General features: G+C 36.6%; 1 protein-coding gene across 6 annotated transcripts in view; it reads right to left on the reverse strand.

Annotated features, from left to right (window-relative positions):
* Positions 1 to 3,574: 3,574 nt before the first annotated feature.
* LOC105465460 (fyn related Src family tyrosine kinase) overlaps positions 3,575 to 23,038 on the reverse strand; it is a 153,932-nt gene continuing 134,468 nt past the window's right edge. For 4 of the 6 annotated variants that reach the window (XM_071096344.1, XM_071096345.1, XM_011713898.2 and 1 more), the window contains 6 exons: positions 22,646 to 22,809; positions 21,615 to 21,783; positions 16,751 to 16,909; positions 6,284 to 6,465; positions 5,073 to 5,238; positions 3,575 to 4,668 (listed from right to left, as the gene is read on the reverse strand). In XM_071096344.1, the coding sequence (XP_070952445.1) occupies positions 4,457 to 4,668; positions 5,073 to 5,238; positions 6,284 to 6,465; positions 16,751 to 16,909; positions 21,615 to 21,783; positions 22,646 to 22,809 (1,052 nt within the window). In that variant the 3' untranslated portion in view covers positions 3,575 to 4,456. The remainder of the gene's footprint in view (positions 4,669 to 5,072; positions 5,239 to 6,283; positions 6,466 to 16,750; positions 16,910 to 21,614; positions 21,784 to 22,645; positions 22,810 to 23,038) is intronic. The other 2 variants (XM_011713902.3, XM_011713903.3) reach the window with 1 other exon arrangement.

Raw genomic sequence — 23,038 nt, forward strand, 5'->3', positions numbered from 1 at the left:
TGGACCAAGTGGACCTAACAGACATCTACAGAATTCTCCATCCCAAATCAACAGAATATACATTCTTCTCAGCACCTCATCACACTTATTCTAAAAGTGATCACATAATTGGAAGCAAAACACTACTCAGAAAATGCAAAAGAATAGAAATCATAACAAACAGTCTCTCAGACCACAGTGCAATCAAATTAGAACTCAGGATTAAGAAACTGACACAAAACCTCACAACTACTTGGAAACTGAACAACCTGCTCCTGAATGAGTACTGGGTAAATAACAAAATTAAGGCAGAAATAAAGATGCTCTTTGAAAACAATGAGAACAAAGACACAATGTACCAGAATCTCTGGAACACATTGAAAGCAGTGTGTAGAGGGAAATTAATAGCACTAACTGCCCACAAGAGGACTCAGGAAAGATCTAAAATTGACATCCTAATATCACAATTAAAAGTACTAGAGAAGCAAGAGCAAACAAATTCAAAAGTTAGCAGAAGACAAGAAATAATTAAGATCAGAGCAGAACTGAAGGATATAGAGACATGAAAAACACTTCAAAAAAATCAATGAATCCAGGATCTGATTTTTTGAAAAGATCAACAAAATAGATAGAACACTAGCCAGACTAAAAAGAAGAAAAGAGAGAAGAATCAAACAGACACAATAAAAAATGATAAAGAGGAGATCACCACTGATCCCACAGAAATGCAAAATACCATCAGAGATTACCATAAATACCTCTAAGCAAATAAACTAGAAAATCTAGAAGAAATGGATAAATTCCTGGACACATACACCCTCCCAAGACTAAACCAGGAAGAAGTTTAATCCCTAAATAGACCAATAACAAGTTCTGAAATTGAGGCAGTAATTAATAGCCTACCAACCAAAAAAATTCCAGGACCAAACAGATTCACAGCCGAATTCTACCAGAGGTACAAAGAGGTACAAAGCTAGTACCATTCTTTCTGAAAATATTCCAAACAATAGGAAAAGAGGGACTCCTCCCTAACTCATTTTATGAGGCCAGCATCATCCTGAGACCAAAACCTGACACACACACACACACACACACACACACACACACACACACACACAAAATTTCAGCCAATATCCCTGATGAACATTGATGCGAAAATCCTCAACAAAATACTGGCAAACCGAATGCAGCAGCACATCAAAAAGCTTATCCACCACGATCAAGTTGGCTTCATCCCTGGGACGCAAGGTTGGTTCAACATACAGAAATCAATAAACACAATCCATCACATAAACAGAACCAATGACAAAAACCACATGATTATCTCAATAGATGCAGAAAAGGCCTTTGATAAAATTCAACACCCCTTCATACTAAAAACTCTCAATAAACTCGGTATTGATGGAATGTATCTCAAAATAATAAGACAGATTTATGACAAAACCACAGCCAATATTATACTGAATGGGCAAAAGCTGGAAGCATTACCTTTGAAAACTGGCACAAGACAAGGATGCCCTCTCTCACCACTCCTATTCAACCTAGTATTTAAAGTTCTGGCCAGGGCAATCAGGCAAGAGAAAGAAAGAAAGGGTACTCAAATAGGAAAAGAGGAAGTCAAATTGTCTCTGTTTGCAGATGATATAATTGTATAAGTAGGAAACCCCACCATCTCAGCCCAAAATCTCCTTAAGTTGGTAAGCAACTTCAGCAAAGTCTCAGGATACAAAATCAATGTGCAAAAATCACATGCATTCCTATATGCCAATAACAAACAGAGAGCCAAATCATGAGTAAACTCCCATTCACAATTGCTGCAAAGAGAATAAAATACCTAGAAATACAACTTACAATGGATGTGAAGGACCTCTTCAAGGAGAACTACAAACCACTGCCGAAGGAAATAAGAGAGGATACAAATAAATTGAAAAACATTCCATGCTCATGGATAGGAAGACTCAATATTGTGAAAATGGCCATATTGCCCAAGGCAATTTATATATTCAATGCTATCCCCATCAAACTACCATTGACTTTCTTCACAGAATTGGAAAAAACTACTTTAAACTTCATATGGAACCAAAAAAGAGCCTGCATAGCCCAGATAATCCTAAGCAAAAAGAACAAAGTTGTAGGCATCATGCTACCTGACCTCAAACTATATCACAAGCCTACAGTAAACAAAACAGCATGGTAGTGGTACCAAAACAAATATATAGACCAATGGAACAGAACAGAGGCCTCAGAAATAACACCACACATCTACAACCATCTGATTTTTGATAAACCGAACAAAAACAAGCAATGGGGAAAGGATTTCCTATTTAATAAATGGTGTTGGGAAAACTGGCTAGCATATGCAGAAAACTGAAACTGGACCCCTTCCTTACACCTTATACAAAAATTAACTCAAGATGGATTAAAGACTTAAACATAAGACGTAAAACCATAAAAAACCTAGAAGAAAGCCTCAGTAATACCATTCAGGACATAGGCATGGGAAAAGATGTCATGACTAAAACACAAAAACCAATGGCAACAAAAGCCAAAATTGATAAATGGGATCTAATTAAACTAAACAGCTTCTAGGCAGCAAAAGAAGTTATCATCAGAGTAAACAGTCAACCTACAGAATGGGAGAAAATGTTTGCAAGCTATCCATATGACAAAGGGCTAATACCAAGACTCTACAAGGAACATAAACAAACTTACAAGAAAAAAACAGACAACCCCATAAAAAGTGTGTGAAGGATTTGAACACTTTTCAAAAGAAGACATTTATGCAGCCAACAGACATATGAAAAAAAGCTCATCATCACTGATCATTAGAGAAATCCAAATCAAAACCACAATGAGATACCATCTCACACTGGTTAGAATGGAGATCATTAAAAAGTCAGGAAACAACAGATGCTGAAGAGGATGTGGAGAAATAAGAACACTTTTACACTGTTGGTGGGAGTGTAAATTAGTTCAACCATTGTGGAAGATAGTCTAGCAATTCCTCAAGGATCTAGAACTAGAAATACCATTTGACCCAGCAATTCCATTACTGGGTATATACCCAAAGGATTATAAATCATTCTACTATAAAGACACATGCACATGCATGTTTACTGCAGCACTATTCACAATAGAAAAGACTTGGAACCAACCCAAATGCCCATCAATGATGGGCTAGATAAAGAAAATGTGGCACATATATACCATGGAATACTATGCAGCCATAAAAAAGGGTGAGCTCATGTCATTTGCAGGGACATGGATGAAGCTGGAAACAACCATTCTCAGCAAACTAACACAAGAACAGAAAACCAAACACTGCATGTTCTCACTCATAAGTGGGAGCTGAACAATGAGAACACATGGACACAGGGAGGGGAACATCACACACTGGGGCCTGTCAGGGGATGGAGGGCTAGGGGAGAAACAGCACTAGGAGAAATACCTAATGTAGATGACGGGTTGATGGGTGCAGCAAACCACCATGGCGCGAGTATACCTATGTAACAAAACTGCACTTTCTGCACATGTACCCCAGAACTTAAACTATAATAAAAAGTAAAAAATAAAAATAAATAAAACTCTGATCTGTAGGCCAAAGGGTATTTCTTTTTCTTTATTAATTACTCAGAAGTCTAGGCCACAGCAATCCTACTGTTCTCCTCTCATTTTCTTAAACTATTTTGATACTTATTTCTCAGCCTTTACAGGCTATTAGATATTTCTCACATTTCCATAGATAATAACTCATCAGTTTTGCAACCTGATTCTCAATATTAAGACATTAAAACTAATGTATATGACTCTCAGTTGACACATACTGAGGTATAGAAAAATTCCATCATTTCCTTCTGCAAAATAAAAAAGATTTTAATTCATTTTCTCAACAGCTGCATCATTTTTTTATGCATAGAAAAAAATGTGCAATTACTCCAAGTACAATCAAGTCATTTAACATGGCTTTACCATCATTGTAGTTACAGGATATTTTAAAAGAGAAAAAAAAAATCTCAAAGCACAGGTCCTGCTGTGCAGCAAAGCAATCAAATTCCTTTATAATAACAGCCTGATGGGATTCAGCAATCTGAGGAATAATGAATAACCACTCTAATCAGTAAACAGGAAGACGCTACAACAGTCACTGAGTAAAAACTGACTATCATCTGTTGATTCTCTTGATCGGCATTTCAAACAATAAATTGAAATGTAAGTATCTCTTAAAAAGAAAAATAACTTTGTTTAGTGTGCTTAATTTTACCAGGCAGTGAGGAAATTACATATCACCTTGATTGTCTTTCAGTGTGGCCCAGTCAATAAAATGCACAAATAATCTTTTTTATAATACATGGCCAACTTTATCCTATCACTTGAATACGTCAGGATAAACTGATTGTGGAGTTGGTTGATAACATTGTACTTTGGAACTATTTGAATTTGTTTTGCTACTTTATTATTTGATATTCTTCTCCAGTGTTCATCTTATGAAGTTATTTGCATCTGAATATGAAGAGTCTGTTTCAAAATAGTCCTCAAGTTTCCAATGCAGTGTCTCAAATGTAGGTCGTTCCTTAGGCTCTGCATTCCAGCACTCCAACATGATATTGTAAAATTGCTGTGGACAATTGGATGGTTGGGGAAGTCTATAATTTTGAGCCAACATCTGGATTACCTGGGCACCCGTCATACCTAGAAAATACAGAACGGAAACAATAACAACAACAACAACAAAAAACCAAGTTAAGGCTCAGAGTCTTAAACTTATAGCCATTTATACTCTAGGTTACTAAGTAAGTCAATTTCCTTGGCAAAGCTTTGAGGTCTACCATCCCCTTCCCAGGTTACACGGATTAAACTAAGTCCTGCGGCAAGCGATGTCTATAAGACTGCAATTCACTAGCAAAGGAGAGGGAAGTAATAAACCACCTCATTAATGCAAATTATCATCATCAAATTTTATCTATCAAGCTCCCGCAGGTACTTGGTATGGTCAGCCTCATAACTCTGCCCTCTAAGTCTGGGAGAAGCAGTTAAAGTCACACCTAAGTAAGTGACCTGCAGCAAAAAGGTCCACTTCAGAATTAATTACTCACCACTGTAAGGCATTTTGCCATAAGTAATGATTTCATAAAGAAGGATTCCAAATGACCACACATCGGACTTAATGCTGAATTTATTAGTACGAATGGCTTCGGGCGCAGTCCACTTCACCGGCAGCTTTATTTCGTGTTTAGATTCATAGATGTCTTCATTATCTACCTGTTAATGCATTAAGGAATCCAGGCCAAGTTAAAGTAATTTTTTTTTTGCTACCCTCATTCATCTATAATCTGCTTCACATCAAAATTTAGAGAAAAAAGATTCAAAATGAGCTTAGTTCTATTGACAATTACCTTAGCAAATTCTGAATCTGGTATACAAGACTGAAAAATATGTGGGAAGTCATTAATAAAATATTATTTAAGAGCCTACTATGTGCCAAGAATAGCACTGAAAGAAACATTCTACTACATTTGGAGAATTAATACATGATTCTGGCTTCACATCTGATCCTGAGCGAAAAAACAAGGGAGCAAAGTCTATTGTTTGATTTACTGATGATATTGAAAAGCCACTGACTTTGATAATTACCATGTAACCACTTGCTAATAATGAAAAGTAGGATCTAAGTGTTTTAAATTAATATATAAACTCACTGGGGTACTAATTAATTTACAAAAAGAAAAAAAAGTGATGAATTCATGAAGATTAAAAGGGAATCATTTATTTGTTGTTTCATGCCCTGTATCCATATTTTTAGGGTACAATATGGAAATTTCAAATTAATTTAAGAGAAAAACACCTAATATTACATCTCCTATAGAGTATCTTTCAGACTGATGTAAAAATTGGGAAATCAAAAAGCCAATGATTGCTGAAGAATTCTGGTGGCATGCAAATTAGTCTGGCATACAGTGAGTAATGGTGGCTAGGTTAACACTGCACAAAGTGTACAGCTTTTGTAAAGGAAACAGAGGTGAACAGAGGTGACTGGTACTAACTGAAAAACAGATCATTAATTCAACTATATACTTAAGTACACACTTTCCAATCTGGTTGGTCACTGTTTTCTCTATTTTGTTTCTCCTTGATAAAGAAATAGGAATGTGCAGGCAGTTTGTAAGGTTTTGTACTACTGAAGTAGTTTATGGACTACAGAACTTGGAGAAACATTGTTTTAAAGAATAACAGTATATCTATTGGTTTACTAACTGTTAGACTTTTGACCTATTACAAAAACTAATTAAAACAAAACTAAATCCACCTTAAAAACTCTGGCAAGTCCAAAATCTGCTACTTTGTAGATATTATGTTCACCAACAAGGACATTTCTGGCAGCCAGATCTCTGTGAATGTAGTTCCGAGACTCCAGATAGGCCATTCCAGAGGCAACCTGTGCCGCTATGTCTACCTGTTGAGTCAGATGGATTTTTGACCCAGCATCGCCTAAGCAAAAAGAGAAAAGAAAGTTACTTTAGAGAACATTTGAACTATTAAAGTGAATTCTGAGAATTTTGAATGAATGAGCTATCAGTGAGATTAAGTACAATGACACTGATCTGTTGAGCTCTCTCTCTCTCTCTCTCTCTTTCTCTCTCTCTCTCTCTCTCTATATATATATATATCTTTAACACAACTTAGTTTGCTGTGAAAGGTTAATAAGGCAACAATTTTTTCAGAGTCCAAACATATTCCAAGGTCCTCTCTTCCTCAAGTATTACAAGTAACAAGTCATCACATGATTCAAACATGGCTACAATTATCTGAGACTGTGGCTATTTTGCCTTTTTTCTTTTTTTTTAATTTTATTTATCTTTTATTTTAAGTTCAGGGGTACATTTCCAGGTTTGTTATATAGGTAAACTTGTGTCATGGGGGATTACTGCACAGATTATTTCATCATCCAGGTATTAAGCTTAGTACTCATTAGTTATTTTTCCTGATCTTTTCCTTCCTCCCCACCTTTACCCTCTCATAAGACCCAATATGTGTTGTTCCCTTCTGTGTCGGTGAACATAGCTCCCACTTATAAGTGAGAACATGTGGTATTTGGTTTTCTGATCCTGCATTAGTTGCTAAGGATAATGGCCTCCAGCTCCATCCATGTTGCTGCAAAGGACATGATTTCATTTTTTATGGCTGCATAGTATTCCATGGTATATACATACCACATTTTCTTTATCCATTCTACCACTGATGGGCATTTAGGTTAATTCCATGTCTTTGCTATTGTGAATGGTGCTGCAAGAAACATACATGTGTATGTGTCTTTATGATAAAACAATGTATATTCCTTTGGGTATATATCCAGTAATGGGATTGCTGGGTCAAATGGTAGGTCTGTTTTTAGATATTTGAGGAATCGCTGCACTGTCTTCCACAATGATTGAACTAATGTACACTCCTACCAACGGTATACAAACATTCCTTTCTCTCTACAACTTTGCCAGCATCTGTTATTTTTTGACTTTTTAATGGCCATTCTGGCTGGTGAGAGATGGTATCTCATTGTGGTTTTGATTTGCATTTGTCTAATCATAAGTGCTGTTGAGCATTTTTTTTTCACATGATTTCAATACCATATGTCACTAACTAATTTCTTCATGGAAATTATTACTTAACTGCTACTGAATTTCTTTCAAGCATTGCGTACTTTGTTTTAGTCATTGAGCCAATAAAACAGTACTAACTTTTATGGCTGAACCAATGAAAAATTCTCATTCTTCCATCATGTTGTTTTTAAAAACTAGCTCACTAACACAAATGAAAGGTCTATCCATAGTTATAAAGTATGTATATTACATTTGTACCACCAAGATTGATACATTTTTTTTTCTCTGCCTTAGTCTGTTATTCTTAGAATAGGTTGCTCATCTCTCCAGACATGGACATACCTTCAATAGGCAAAGTTTCTCCTACTGGGAATTCTTTATAACTAAGTATTAAAAAATTTATATAGTACAATCAGTTTGATTATTATTAGTAGAGGGGGGTCAGCATTATTTTGTGGTGACTGACTCTTTGTATTTGCATTTGACTTACCTATTTTGTATTTGTACACAAAATAATACTGACTCCTTCTACTTTGAAATGGGGTGAGTCATCCCTGGGTAGGATTTAGCTGCCATACTGTTGACAGATGTTTTCAGATGTCTGGAGAATTAAAATAATATCACATCAACTCAAACTAATATTCCTCTTATATATCCCTGTCTGAATAAGCTGAATACTACACAAAGTCCATTAGACTCATGGTCAAAAGCATAGACACAAGCCCTGACTTGAGAGGCAGCTGTATGCATTACAGGGGTCAGAAAATCTGGTTTGAAGCTAAAGGGCCAGACTTTCAATCAAGGATATGCCTGATATTTCTTTGTGACCTTGGCAAGCATCTTAACATTCCTATGTGTCAGTTTCCTCATCTGTACAATGATAATAGTAACTACTTTATGGTATTTCTTGTTAAAATGAAAATTAAAATGAATTAATTCATGTAAAGCACTTAAAGCAGTGCTTGGCACCTAGAAAGAACTCAGTAGATCCTATCTGTTATTATCATTCCTCCTATCTAATCAAGATAAAACATAGAACTTGCTAAGTTAGAGATACATATGAATTACCCATGTGGAAATGACTGAAGGAAGACAAGCTATGGGTCTGGAACTCAGGGGAGAATATGCAGCAAGAGATATTGATTTAACAATCATAAGTTATAAGTGGGAGTTAAAAACAGTAAAAGTGGGTGAGATTGGTAGGAAATGACAGAGAAACACCAATATTGAAGGTGGGCAGAGGAAGATAAACCTATAAGAAAACTGTGAAGAATCAGCCAAAAGAATATGAGAAGAAAACCACTAGAGAAACTTGTAACATGTCAAAGGTTTTGAGAAAGAGAAAATGCCAACATAGTCAAATTCCACAAATAAGTCCATGAAGAAAAGGACTAAGACATTTGTCGAATATAATAAGGGAGTCCCTGGTGATCTTGGGGATAGGAAGAGCAGTTTGACTGGAGATCAGGTGGGTATAAGGATTTGAGGGCTAAATACGAGTGAAGGACATAGAGACAGAAGAAAGAGGTGGCAAATTCCAAAATCCTAATCAAGAAGGAAAACAAGAAGGTTCTGGTAGAGGTAAACATAAAATAATGGGAAAGCAATTATCATAAAATTTGGGATAGTGAGGGGTTGTAATTGATAAAGTATTCAGGGGGTTTCTAGGGTGCTGGCCACATTCTAATGCTTGATCTGGGCAGTGACTGAATGGTTGCTTATTTGTTTGCTTTACAATTACATGTTAAATGATATTATATGATTATGTGTTTTCTACATATATGCTATTTTTAATAAAAAATGAAATAAATAGAGCCAAAAGAATTTTTAAGGGAAACACTTAAGCAGTGTGTGTGTGTACATATATATTTATTTTTTTAAGGCAAGTAGCATATCTCAATAAGTTGTGAGGTGAAATTAACTGCTTACCAATCCTTTCGTCCTTTCTTTTATCCCTGAGCACAGACAGAAGATTACATTTCCCATCTTCCCTTAGAGTTAAGTTGAGCCCTGTCACTAGTTCTGGGCAATGCAATGTGTGCAGAAATGATGAACATCACTCACAAGCCTGGCTGTTAAAATCTCCCACATCTTTATGGCTAGAGGGATGCATTTCAAAATGGTAGAGCCACATGAGTCTAAATCCCTGTATTATCCTTTAGAGAAAGTCACCTAGCAGAGCAGTCTGGCCCATATAAAAAAAAAAAAAATACCTATTGTTTTGTATTAAGTCATAGAGAGTTTTGAATTCTATATTATAGCAGATGACATTATGCAGTCTAATACAAGATATAAGCATGAAAATAAATTATAACTTAGTATGCAGCATAATGGCAAAACATTGCTGCTATGATAGCCAAAATAGCTGGGCCTTTTGATATCAAATTCACTCAATAAGAAAAGAAATGTATGGAAATTAAGACAAGCTGGTTACTAACCGTGAGTTATGTGGTATCTTCTAAAATGGCTCCCAGTTATCTGTACCTCCTGATATTCAAGCCTTTGTGAAAGCCTCTTCTACTAATTGTGGCCTGGACCTAGTGACTCATGTTTAACAACAGAATATGGCAGAAGTAGGTGGGATATCACTTCCAAGATTAAATTAGAAAAGGCTGTGACTTTGCCTTACAGATAATCTCCACCCTGTTGTTCTCTCGCTTGCTCACTCTAATAAAGCAAGCTGCTATGCTGCAAGCTGCCCAATGGAAAGGTCCCTGTAGCAGGCAGCAAAGGGCATCTTGCAGCCAACAACCAGAAAGGAACTGATTTCCTCAGTCCAACAGCCCAAGAGGAAACGACTCCTGCCAAGAGTTAAATGAGTGAGTTTAGAAGTGGATTTACCTCCATCAGAGCCTTCAGATGACTGGGTACTTGCCAACACCCTGACTGCAGCCTTGTAAGAGGCCCTGAACTAGGAGACCCAGCGAAGCTATGCCTAGATTCCTAACCACAGAAACTGTGAGGTAATAAACATTTGCTGCTTTAAGCCACTAAGTTTTGTGGTACTGTTTTGTGCAGCAATAGACAACTAATACAGATTGATGTTACGAATATAACATCAATGCTATGAATATAGTTAAAAACATGAACTATGAAGCCAAACTTCTGACTTGGATGAGTTACCTAATCTCTCCATACCTTTTTCTTCAACTGTAAAGTGGGACTACTAATACTTACCTCATAAGGTGGTTAGATAAATGAATGAAGCTCCCTTGTAAGTTGTATTCCTAAGAATTTTATTCTCTTTGTAGCAATTGTGAATGGGAGTTTGCTCATGATTTGGCTCTCTATTTGTCTATTACTGGTGTATAGGAATGCTTGTGATTTTTGCACATTGATTTTGTATCCTGAGACTTTGCTGAAGTTGTTTATCAGCTTAAGGAGTTTTTGGGCTGAGACAATGGGGTTTTCTAAATATACAATCATGTCATCTGCAAACAGAGATAATATGACTTCCTCTCTTCCTATTTGAATACTCTTTATTTCTTTCTCTTGCCTGATTGTGCTGGCCAGAACTTCCAATACTATGTGGAATAGGAGTGGTGAGAGAGGGCAGCCTTGTCTTGTGCCAGTTTTCAAAGGTAATGCTTCCAGCTTTTGCCCATTCAGTATGATATTGCCTGTGGGTTTGTCAGAAACAACTCTTATTATTTTGACATATGTTCTGTCAATACCTAGTTTATTGAGTGTTAAGGACCTCTTTAAAGAGAACTACAAACCACTGCTCAAGGAAATAAGAGAGGACACAGACAAATGGAAAAATATTCCATGCTCACGGATAGAAAGAATCAATATTGTGAAAATGGCCATACTGCCCAAGGTAATTTGTAGATTCAATGCTATTGCCATCAAGCTACCATTGACTTTCTTCACAGAATTAGAAAAAACTACTTTAAATTTCATATGGAACCAAAAAAGAACCCACATAGCCAAGACAATCCTAAGCAAAAGGAACAAAGCTGGAGGCATCACGCTACCTGACTTCAAACTATACTACGAGGTTACAGTAACCAAAACAGCATGGTAGTGGTACCAAAACAGATGTATAGACCAATGGAACAGAACAGAGGCCTCAGAAATAACACCATACATCTACAACTATCTGATCTTTGACAAACCTTACAAAAACAATCAATGGGGAAAGGATTCCCCATTTAATAAATGCTGTTGGGAAAACTGGCTAGTCATATGCAGAAAACTGAAATGGGACCCCTTCCTTATGTCTTACACAAAAATTAACTCATGGTGGATTAAAGATTTAAACATAAGACCTAAAGCCATAAAAACTCTGAAGAAAACCTAGGCAATACCATTCAGGACATAGGCATGGGCAAAGACTTCATGACTAAAACACCAAAAGCAATGGCAACAAAAGCCCAAATTGACAAATGGGATCTAATTAAACTGAAGAGCTTCTGCACAGCAAAAGAAACTATCATCAGAGTGAACAGGGAACCTACAGAATGGGAGAAAATTTTTGCAATCTATTCACCCGACAAAGGTCTAATACCAAGAATCTACAAGGAACTTAAACAAATTTACAAGAAAAAAAACCAACCTCATCAAAAAGTGGGCAAAGGATATGAACAGACATTTTTCAAAAGAAGACATTTATGCAGCCAACAAATATATGAAAAAGAGCTCATCATCACTGATCATTAGAGAAATCCAAATCAAAACCACAATGAGATAGCATGTCACGTCACTTAGAATGGGATCATTAAAAAGTCAGGAAATAACAGATGCTGGACAGGATGTGGAAAAATAGGAATGCTTTTACATTGTTGGTGGGAGTGTAAATTAGTTCAACCATTGTGGAGGACAGTCTAGCAATTCCTCAAGGATCTAGAACTAGAAATACCATTTGACCCAGCAATCCCACTGCTGGGTATACACCCAAAGGATTATAAATCATTCTACTATAAAGACACATGCACATGCATGTTTATTGCGGCACTATTCACGATAGCAAAGACTTGGAACCAACCCGAATGCCCATCAATGTTAGACTGCATAAAGAAAATGTGGCACATATACACCATGGAATACTATGCAGCCATAAAAAAGAATGAGTTCATGTCCTTTGTAGGAACATGGATGAAGCTGGAAACCATCACTCTCAGCAAACTAACACAAGAACAGAAAAACGAACACCGCATGCTCTCACTCATAAGTGAGAATTGAAGAGTAAGAACACATGGGTACAGGGAGGGGAACATCACACACTGGGGCCTGTTGGGGGGTGGTGAGCAAGGGGAGTGATAGCATTAGGAGAAATACCTAACACAGATGACAGGTTGATGGGAGCAGCAAACCACCATGGCACATGTATACCTATGTAAAAAACCTGCACATTCTGCACATGTATCCCAGAATTTTAAGTATAATTTTAAAAAATAAAAGTAAGTGAAAACAAAGAAAAATGAATTAAGTTAATATTTATAAAAGACTTATAAATTGCCTGTCACAAAGTACTACAGTGTTTTTAAAGGAAAAAAGTATATATATGATCCTCTCCTATCACTATCTTGTATAGTTCATTTCCAGTCAATCACCTAATTTAATACTCTGAACAACTATATGAAGTAAGGATTGCAATTATTCTCACCCATTTCATGAGGATTCCTATTACTCAAAGGAATAGGTAACAAGTTGTCTGACATATAATAGATGTTCTAAGTATTTACTGGGGAAAAAACAAGTCAAACTAAACTTTTTAAAAATAGAGCTATTTATCCTCTTTAAATTGTAACAAGATGTACCTGTCATTAATTACCCTCAATACTAAAGGTTTTTTACAGATCTCTCTCATTTTGCAGAAATGTATTACAAAAATTATCCAGCCAAGCTTAGAAACTACAAAAATGGTTATATAGAAAAAATGCGTATGTTATTTCAGCTATCACATATGACACCTAATTCTATTACAGTGGATAGAAAAAGGTTTGCACTGACAGGCATAATACTGGAGGAAACTGAGTGACACACATTTCCTACTTTGAAGTGTGCAGTAACCTCAGTACTGCCTAAGTAAACCTCAACACATACTTTTAATACAACCAACAGAGGTCAAAACTGATGTAAAAGTTCACAAATCTATGACAATTTACATTTGCAGCAAGAAAATATTTTCAACTATATTCCATTACTCAAGAATCTTTCAGCTTAATAATATTCATTATGATGGGCTGCTTAAGAGTGGCACATCCACTTTTAAGATCGCTTTATTGAATGTGAACCCTCTTGATTGGGGAAAGAGCTGTCTGCAGTGAGCACATGTTCATTACTCCTCCTGGCTGCTAAGCATCATCCTCACAAATGAAGGCACTGGTAAACTTGACCCTAATGGCCTAACTCTGAAGCTGATAGGGTTCATACTTAGCCCCGAGTAAACCACATTACCAAGCCACAAAATTCCTCAATGCCAGAGGAGTTGGCCACGTACCAAGTGGATCTTTTCAAGCTGATACAAGAGTCTCAAAACAAGCTTGACTCCAAGTCCCAATCTTGTTAGGTTCAAGATGGTCCCAACTTAATCTATTTATTCAATACCTAATTAGTACATGCTCTCTTATGTGCCAGACACTGTTCTAACTCTGAAACAAAGAAAACACTATATGCCTGTGTGGAGTTATATTCAGAGGATACTAAAAACAAGCCAAATAAATAAGATACACACTGTAAGAAGCCAAGAGGATAAAATAAAAAACAAGGGAAAAGGAATACTTTAAGAGTCAGTAGAAAGAGATTAAATTTTAAAATTCAGAGGGTGACCAGTGAAGCACTCACCAAGATGGAAACATCTAAGTAGAGGTTTTGAGGAAATTAGAAGTGAGCATGTGGATAAATGTCAAAACAACAAAAAAATTCAGGCACAGGAAATAATGAGTGAGGCAAAAGCATGCTCAGAGGGTAGGAAAAAAAGAGCAAAGAGGGCTAGTATGGCTGACACACACTGAGCAAGGGGAAGGTTGTAGAAGATGAGATCAGAGAGGGAATAGAGAGCCAGGCCATGCAGGACTTCATGAGTTACACATGCTTTGATTTACGTTTTAACTGTATCTCTCTAGCTGTTGTGTTGAGACAAAACTGAAGGCGACAAGAACCAGAAGATGAAGACTAGCCGGGAGCTACTGCAGAATTCAGGAGAAAGGAAATGGCAGCCTGGATCAGGGTAGGAGCATTGAGGAGAGGTAAAATCCTCTATATATTTTGAAGGCCAGCCAATGGGATTTTGCTAGCAGGTTAGAGATGGAACATGAAAAGCAGAGACGATGCCAAGGTATTAGGCCTGAGTGTTGATATGGTCAAAGAAGGAAAGACTGCAAAAGTAGCAGATTACTGGGGAGAATACAGGGAGATCAGTTTGGGGCATGTCATCTTGAGATGTCTAATAGACATTTCTACTATAGTAGAAATTAGGGCTGTTCACAAACAATGATTTTTTCATCCTTTCAAGCACTTTACAGAATTGTACTTCCCTACCCTCTTTGACTTGATTTGTCCAAATGGAAAGGGAACAGAATTATCTTTGTCACTACTGGTCAGAAGCTTTAAGAATCAGGGTGAGATTAGTCTCATCCCCTTTCTCTGCCAGGGTGATCAAAAGAACTGAGCCACCAGCCAACATATTTTGCAACGTAGCATGGATAAGAAATAAACATGTGTGTTAAGCCCTTGGGGATTTGGAGACTGTTAGTTATTGCAGCATATTTACATTATGCAGACTGATACAATATTCAAGTGGAGAAGTTAAGAAGGCAGTTGGGTATGATTCTCAAGTAAAGGGGGAATAAAATTTGGAGAATTGTCAGGACACAAAAAAATTAAACAATGAGGTTAGATGAAATTAATAAAGGAACTAGTGAGGTTGTGAACAGTCTTGGTGAACTCCAAGATACTGAGAGGTCTGGGAATGAAGGAAATCACATAGGTTGAAAAGAATCACCAAGAAAGGAAGGAGGAAATGCCATTGAGTGAAGTGTCCTGAAAGCCAAATGAAGGAAATGTTTCCAAGAGGAGAAAGCGTCTATTGAATTAAATGCTGTCGGTAGATCTGAGGATGGGGAATAGGCCATTAGATGTAATTATGTGAATACTATTAGGGACCTTTATAAAGCATTTTTTGCTAGATATGACCCAAGACGACGTTTGCACTTTGTCCTCCTGGGAATAAGGCAAAAGTGGTTATTTAATAGATGAGTTTAATCTTTCTATGGTGGGTAACATATTCTGATGCTGTTAAATTCAATATTTTTCTGCAATGAAGCTGAGCATATTTCTGTTTTTAATGGCATTCAACAGGCCTTATTATGTTATTTGTTGTTCTTATCTTGTTTTATAGTTTAATGTTACCAGCTTCACAAGGCATCCTGAAATCAGAGGATATTCTTATGTTTCTAAAATCTTTGTTTCATCATTCTCACCTCCCTTTACCTCTATACATTCTATCATTCCCACCCTGACATTTCAAGAAATTATAGAAGTCTCCTTTTCAAGCTTGAATTATTCTGTCAGTACTTGATCTCACCTTCTTTGAACATTTCATTTTAATGCTCATTATACTGTATTGTTGTTTACTAAATTATCCATTTGTAATAAACATCAAAATTTCACAATGCCCTTCAGTCTTCTCTGACTACAGGAAACAAATAGAGAAATAAAGCAATAGTATATTGCTGCTTTTTTGCGTGACAATTCTTATGTTGCCTAGCAGTGGATGTATTTTAAACAGCAACAAGTACAATGTTGTCAACTACTGGCAAAGAAAATAAACATAGGATACTTCCCTCCCTTTTGCCCCAAATGTATTCCATGTCCCCAAATTCTGTGCCATAGAAAATATTGGTCCATAACTGATAATGTTCAATTAGTGTAGGAAATAAAGCATCATGCAAAACATCCATTCTTTAATTTCCCATGTTACATTCAATTACTCTAATATATCTGTTGTGAAAAATTTTTTCTCCCACTGCATAAGTATTTTCCACCTTTTGAGTATACAATATATAACCTATTAAACAGTAGCTGAGCCATTCAATGTTAAGACATTCATTCTCACAGACATACACATAGTAAATATCCTTTGGGTTACAGAAGGCTTGCTAAATTGACATTTATAGGACTAGCTAAACTAAATTCCTCTTTTTTTTTTTTCCTTATATTAAGTCTTTGCTTACTTTGGAGATATTCTTGCAGACTTCCATGTCTCATCAACTCTGTAATAATATAAATTGGATCTTCTAAAGTGCAAACAGCATAAAGCTGGATAAGCTTTGGATGTCTTAGGTTCTTCATTATCTGTGCCTCCCTCAGGAAGTCACGTGGATCCATTGAACCTGAAACAAGAAGAGGCAGAAATCACTTTATGTTATTGAGGCATTCCTATCCTCACAGCAGCCTGGTGGGAATCATCAAGATTGCCTCCTGCTTCTCAGTAGAGTAAGAGCATCAGTGTCACAAATCTTCAGAGTTAGCAAGAGGAGAATCAGTTCAGCCAGAGCAACCTAATAACTGGATGTGTTGGTGCATCAGGAGTATACGGTTTATATGTTATGACCTGTAGGTGAAGAGAGGTAGATTCAGGTCTACATGAAAAATGAAGGAAAAAGGAGAGACTGATAATCTAACTGATAAAACAAGGCATCTTAACACAAAAGGAAAACATTCTATTAACATGAGCACTGAAGGTCACTGAATATTTAATTACTGCAGCCAGAGTCTGATAGCTGCCCTGTCCTTGGTGCCCACTGTGGGAACAGCTGGAAAAAATCCTAAAACAGTGACATTCTGCCATAATTTTATCTTTAATTCTGTAGGAATATAGTGTGTAGGCCAAGTGGAAAACATCCAAGACCATCCCCAAAAGTTAATGGGTTTTTTTTCACCTGTTTTATATGTTCAACTTGAAACTGATATTTAATATTTTCTCCTGTACTATCTGCTTCCACAGTCAGAGCCTTAATAGCATGGCTATTGGAGGAGAGACAATATTAAGGCCTATTTAGAAGACTTGTCTGCAATTAAATCATATTTTAATGGCTCCACTCTGACTCACCATGCAAAGTGTCAAGTAGTTGCCATCAAATAAAATCTAAGAGGAGGAAGATTATCTGGAGTTTACATTTCACCAGTAATTTTAAAATGTTTTCTTTTAGAATATGATGTTTCAGAGGCATTACTGTAATTAAAGGAATACTGTCATTTCACATCTTAGTATTCACTATGAATAATGCAAATATAGTTTCCATTGATGCTCCAAGAGACTACTACATTCATCATCCTCTCGATGTTGAAGACTTTATAACTGATATTTAAACCCAGGCATGGATAAGCTTTGACATTGTAAGACAACACTGTGACTTGTTTATTAATGTGAAGTTGAGTTAGTTACATGTGACCTGCACATCATTTCACATAAAACATTTGAGCAGTCTCCTCTTTGAGAACCCAGAAGTTCAGAACTGGACTGATCAGACTCTGCATTCTAGACAAATCTCAGCTCTCTGCCACTAGCGCTCTGTGTGATCTTGAGCAAGTTATCAAACCTCTCTAAACTTCAGTTTCTTCATCTGTAAAACATGGCTAATAATTTTACTGACATCATAAGATCATTAAAAAGATAATAGCAATGCCTGCACATATGTATTCAGTGACTGTTGATCATTATTTATATTATCACTGATAATGCATAGTCTTGGAAAAACCAAACAGACCAGCTGTAAGTATATTTCACAGGCTAAGGAAGAAAAGGGACAAGGACTTAAAGAGAGAGAATAGGAGAAAATGGCCGATTCTCTTTTCCGTTACATATTTCTGAGCTCCATCAATTCCATCTCTACCACTGGTTTACTCCACACAGTCAAATAGGATTAAAATTTGGAATCACAGTCGCAAAATGGAGCTGAGAATAAGAGACAGCTAAACCATAATAAAGGACTTTGTTCTTGATTGTTACAACTAGTTTGGCTTATGGGCAAATATCAACACAGTGGGGATTCCCCCCACTACCACCCAAAAAATATAAGCTTCCAGTGATAGCAGCAATTATGATCACTATACAGAAAATGAGGATGGGCGCAATGGCTCATGTCTGTGATCCCAGAACTTTGGAATGCCAAGGCACGGATTACTTGAGGTCAGGAGTTAAGAGACCAGCCTGGCCAACATGGTGAAACCACGTCTCTACTAAAAATACAAAAATTAGCCAGACGTAGTGTCAGGTGCCTATAACCCCAGTTACTCGGGAGGCTGAGGCAGGAGAATCACTTGGAGGCAGAAGAATCACTTGAACCCAGGAGGTGGAGGTTACAGTGAACTGAGATCATGTCATTGCACTCCAGCCTGGGAAAAAAAAAGAAAAGAAAAGAAAAAGAAAATTATATATACAATATATATTTATGTTACTGAAATTTCTATGTTGTGTAGCCATCAGATTCAAGCAATGTAGGACACTCAAACTCATTCCCAAATCAGACTATGCACAAGAACTGAAATCCCAGTAGGTCAGAAGCTTCTTCAGGTGAAGACTGTTTCAGAGCCACTACTTCATGGCCATGCTGGTTATAGCTCACCAGCTGCAGAGTAAAGGAAGCCCAATCTCAACTCAGCTAGTAATGTAACATTAAATATTAATTTTTTCCTGTCAAAGCTACTGTAGGAGTTCATTTCAGGCTCATCTTTATTGCGTAGTAGCCTGCTAAGCAATAAATAGCTGCTAAGATTGATTAATGGCCCCAGTGAAGTGAAGACATTTAACCAATCACAAAAGCTGTTTGTGGCTATTACACTGTAAATCAATAATAATTATTCCTGTTGGAGAGAAAGCTATCGTGTTTTTTTTTTTTTTTTAAATATGAGAAATCTGACTTTTTTTGTTGTCTTTTGACTTCCCAAAGGGCTTCCTTAGAGAACAGTATAAGGAAGGCTAGCTAGCTGCCTCTTCTTAGAAAAGAATTATTAGGTTGGACAATAAAGTTTAGCCACCATTTATTAACAAGATTAGGGTTTAAAAGCATATACACACAGTGATTGTGAAAATCTCAGGTGCTAGAATAGAATGTCCTCACCTGGAGCACTCATATAGCACCTGGCCACTCAAAAGTGCCTGTCTCTTGTTTCATCTGACAGATGAAAATGCTGAAACTGAATTCCTGCACTAGTAAGTTTGCACTTCAGTGGACACATCTGTCAGCAGCCCCATGGAGGCTAACATTTATTAAGAATTTTCTGCATATACTTTACGTACATTGGCTCCATTTGTCCTCATAAAATCTTAGAAAGTAGGAACTATTATGCTTCCCACTTCCAGACCAGAAGATTCCAAAAGGTTAAAAAATTGTCCAAAGTCACAGAGGGCAGAGCCAAGTGTAAACGCAGATTTATGTTATATCAAATTTGACACTGTTAACTTGTTACACCAGAGGATCCCAACATTTTCAGTTCATGGAACCCTTAGTGTCTCCATAACTTTTTTCATGATGTCTCTACGTGAAAACAAAAAACAAAAAACAAAAAAAAAAAAACAAAAAAAACTAACAGTTCTTTTGATTACTGGGTTAGATCCAAACAAGTTAAGAAGTATTTATCCTAACAATGTAATAGCCATTTGAAAAAGTAACACAGGTAAATTGAAAGGAAAAGACCATTTTTCATTTAATTCTTAACTACAAGTGCTTACTAAAGTGATATACGCATTCCTGGGACACTGCACAACTTCTCCAATCTTAGAATCGGACGGAGCACTGCTACCCCCATTTTCTGGTCTGTATTGATTTTTGTGTGGATTTTGCATTTGACCATAGCAACCATCAAAAAACCCAGCTTTACAAAGATACGATGTCAACAAAACGAATGTTGTTTTAAAGTTGAAACCATGAACTACTTAAAGGTAGCAGCTTGTACAATATTCAGGATGTTAACTTCAAAACGTTTAAGTATTCCACAGCACTCCTGTGAATTCACCGTGGTGCCCCCAAGAGCCTTGGCACACAGTTTGGGAACCACAGTGTTACCCTATCCTGCCAGCAATCAAATCCCAAGTGCTCAGGTTCTGCCACCAGACCTCTAAGAATTACCAAACCTCTAAGAATTCTGGGCTAGGTAAATAATGCAGGTCTCCCAGAAAACTACAATCTAGCCTATGTTGATTATTCTTACCTCTGTTATAAAGGTACACATGAGGTTACTACAGCAATGTTGCACTTTTACAGACTGTCACTTCCATGGGGTGTGATGCAATAGTAATAGATGTGGGTTCAAATCCCAGCTATGCCATTTATTGACTTTTTCATTATTATAATAATAGTTTTTATCCATCACTTACTGTAAACCAGGTACTACACAAAGCGTTTCCACTAATGACCTAATTTATCTTCTTGGCTGGCCTTATTATTACTTCTGTTTCACAAATGACAAAAGTGAAGCATAGAGTTCAAAACTTTGCTCAAGATCACATAACTAGAAAGTATGTGGGAAGTTACTTAGTCTCTCTTTTAAATAGAGGGAATAAAGCCTGGCTGAATAAATACTGATTTCAGTATAATTTTACTTGCCATCACAGGAAAAAGGAAGATGGAAGGGAAAAAAAAATTCCTACATTTTCAAATACAAGTTTATTTGGATGGACCATTTTGCCTTTGAATCATAGAAAAGTAATACTTTTAGAAATAGTTGTTTCCTGAATAGTATCAAGATTCCTTCTGATTTTTTAAATATTTTCAGTTAAGTCAGTATCTGTTAACTAAGGCTAAGAACAAAATGGGAAGAAGGACATTGGAAGACTGAATCCTAACTCCAGAGAAGAGATGAGTTGTCAGACTCTTCAATCAGTGATATTTTAAGACTCAGTTGAACCAGGAAGTGTGCTCTTGTTTTTATATTTTAATGCCTTATCCATAGGTTTGGGTCACCTGGGCTAGAGAGAATGACCACAACACCTGCTTGCTGCCAGTATTAGGCACCCCATGAACTCTTAGATATTTACGGTGCTAAATTGAGCTCATAAAAATCAACATATGCATTTAACCTTTATTGTTCTCGCACCTGGTTTTAATGTTTTCACTGCTACTGGTGTGGTATTGTTCCACAGACCTTCCCATACTTCGCCGAACTGACCAGATCCCAATCGCTTCAGAAGCTGTATGGAGTTGCGGTCTATCTCCCACTGGTCCACGGTTTTATATGACAAATCAAATGGAGCTGGGACCTGGATCTGTTTCATAGAATAATAAGAGCAATTGTTAAAAAAAAAAAAAGGGGGGGTATATTTAATATTATTTTGTTGAAAATAATAGGCTAGGTACTTTTAAATAAAACATTTTTTGAAACAAAATATTGTAAACTGTATTATTATTGCTTCAAAAACAAAAAGTATGGTGGGAGAATCTGCACTGTTAACTCTTCAAATTGATCTTCCAAATCTTGGGAAGTCAGGCACCTTCTTGTCAACCTGTCTGATCCCATACCTAATGCCATCCTCACTCAGGTCTGGAATGACTTCTCTGTATCTCTTCACCTACCTAAATCCTCTCAGTTTCAAGGCCCAGTTGAAGTTCCATCTCACCCACAAATCCTTCCCAAACTCTTTGGCTATAGTTTTATGATATGTATCATCTATTTTGCATAATTAAATGTTTTATTTTTTCAAACTCATTTTTTCATTTCTTTATTTGTTCATTCATTTATTTACTCATTCGTTTAGTAAGTAAAATTGTTTTAAGCATTGACTAGGTGCTTTTCTATAAACAAAACAAGCAAGACCCCTGCCCTCCAAGAACTCATATTCTAGTTTACCACCTGCCCTATGGTCTCTGTGGCAGCTTCTAAACTCTGCTGTTATGGCACAAAAGAATCCAAAGAAAACTCATATATGAATGAGCATCTGAGCAAATAAAACTTATTTACAAAAACAAGCATACGTCAGTGTGAGCTCATGGGCCATGGTTTGCCTATACCTGCCTCAGGTAATAAAATGACAATTTTTTTCCTGAACTGATATTCCATGAAAAGTACTCAGATAGCTGAAGGAAAAAAGTTAACTTCAATAAGCAAACACAGCTTGAAAGCATTTTCACCTTTAAGCATGGTTTCCCCAGCTTGACACACAGGCCGTCACTCGTCTTGGTGTAGTGGCTCACAAATTCGTTCAGTGTTGAAAAGGTTCTTCTCCGGGTGAGAAAAAAGCCCCCTTCATCCAGTCTTCTAATTCTGTAGTGTTTTACAACTCCTCCATCTAAAACTGGAACCCAAAATAATTCCTGTTAATAAACTTCTTCCTAAAGCCCAGCAGATTTATTTACTTTGTGGTGACATTTTCAATGCATAAAATGAAATATACATAAAATTATACGTATTTCTCAACTTCGTCTCAGAAAAGATTTGAGAAAGTTTCCAAAGAATATAGAACAAAAGAGAGAGTGTGAGAACTGGGAAATAATACTGAAGGAAATATAAAAACAAAGGGGTGA

The sequence above is a fragment of the Macaca nemestrina genome, chromosome 5 (genome assembly GCF_043159975.1).
Source record: "Macaca nemestrina isolate mMacNem1 chromosome 5, mMacNem.hap1, whole genome shotgun sequence".
NCBI lineage: Eukaryota > Metazoa > Chordata > Mammalia > Primates > Cercopithecidae > Macaca > Macaca nemestrina.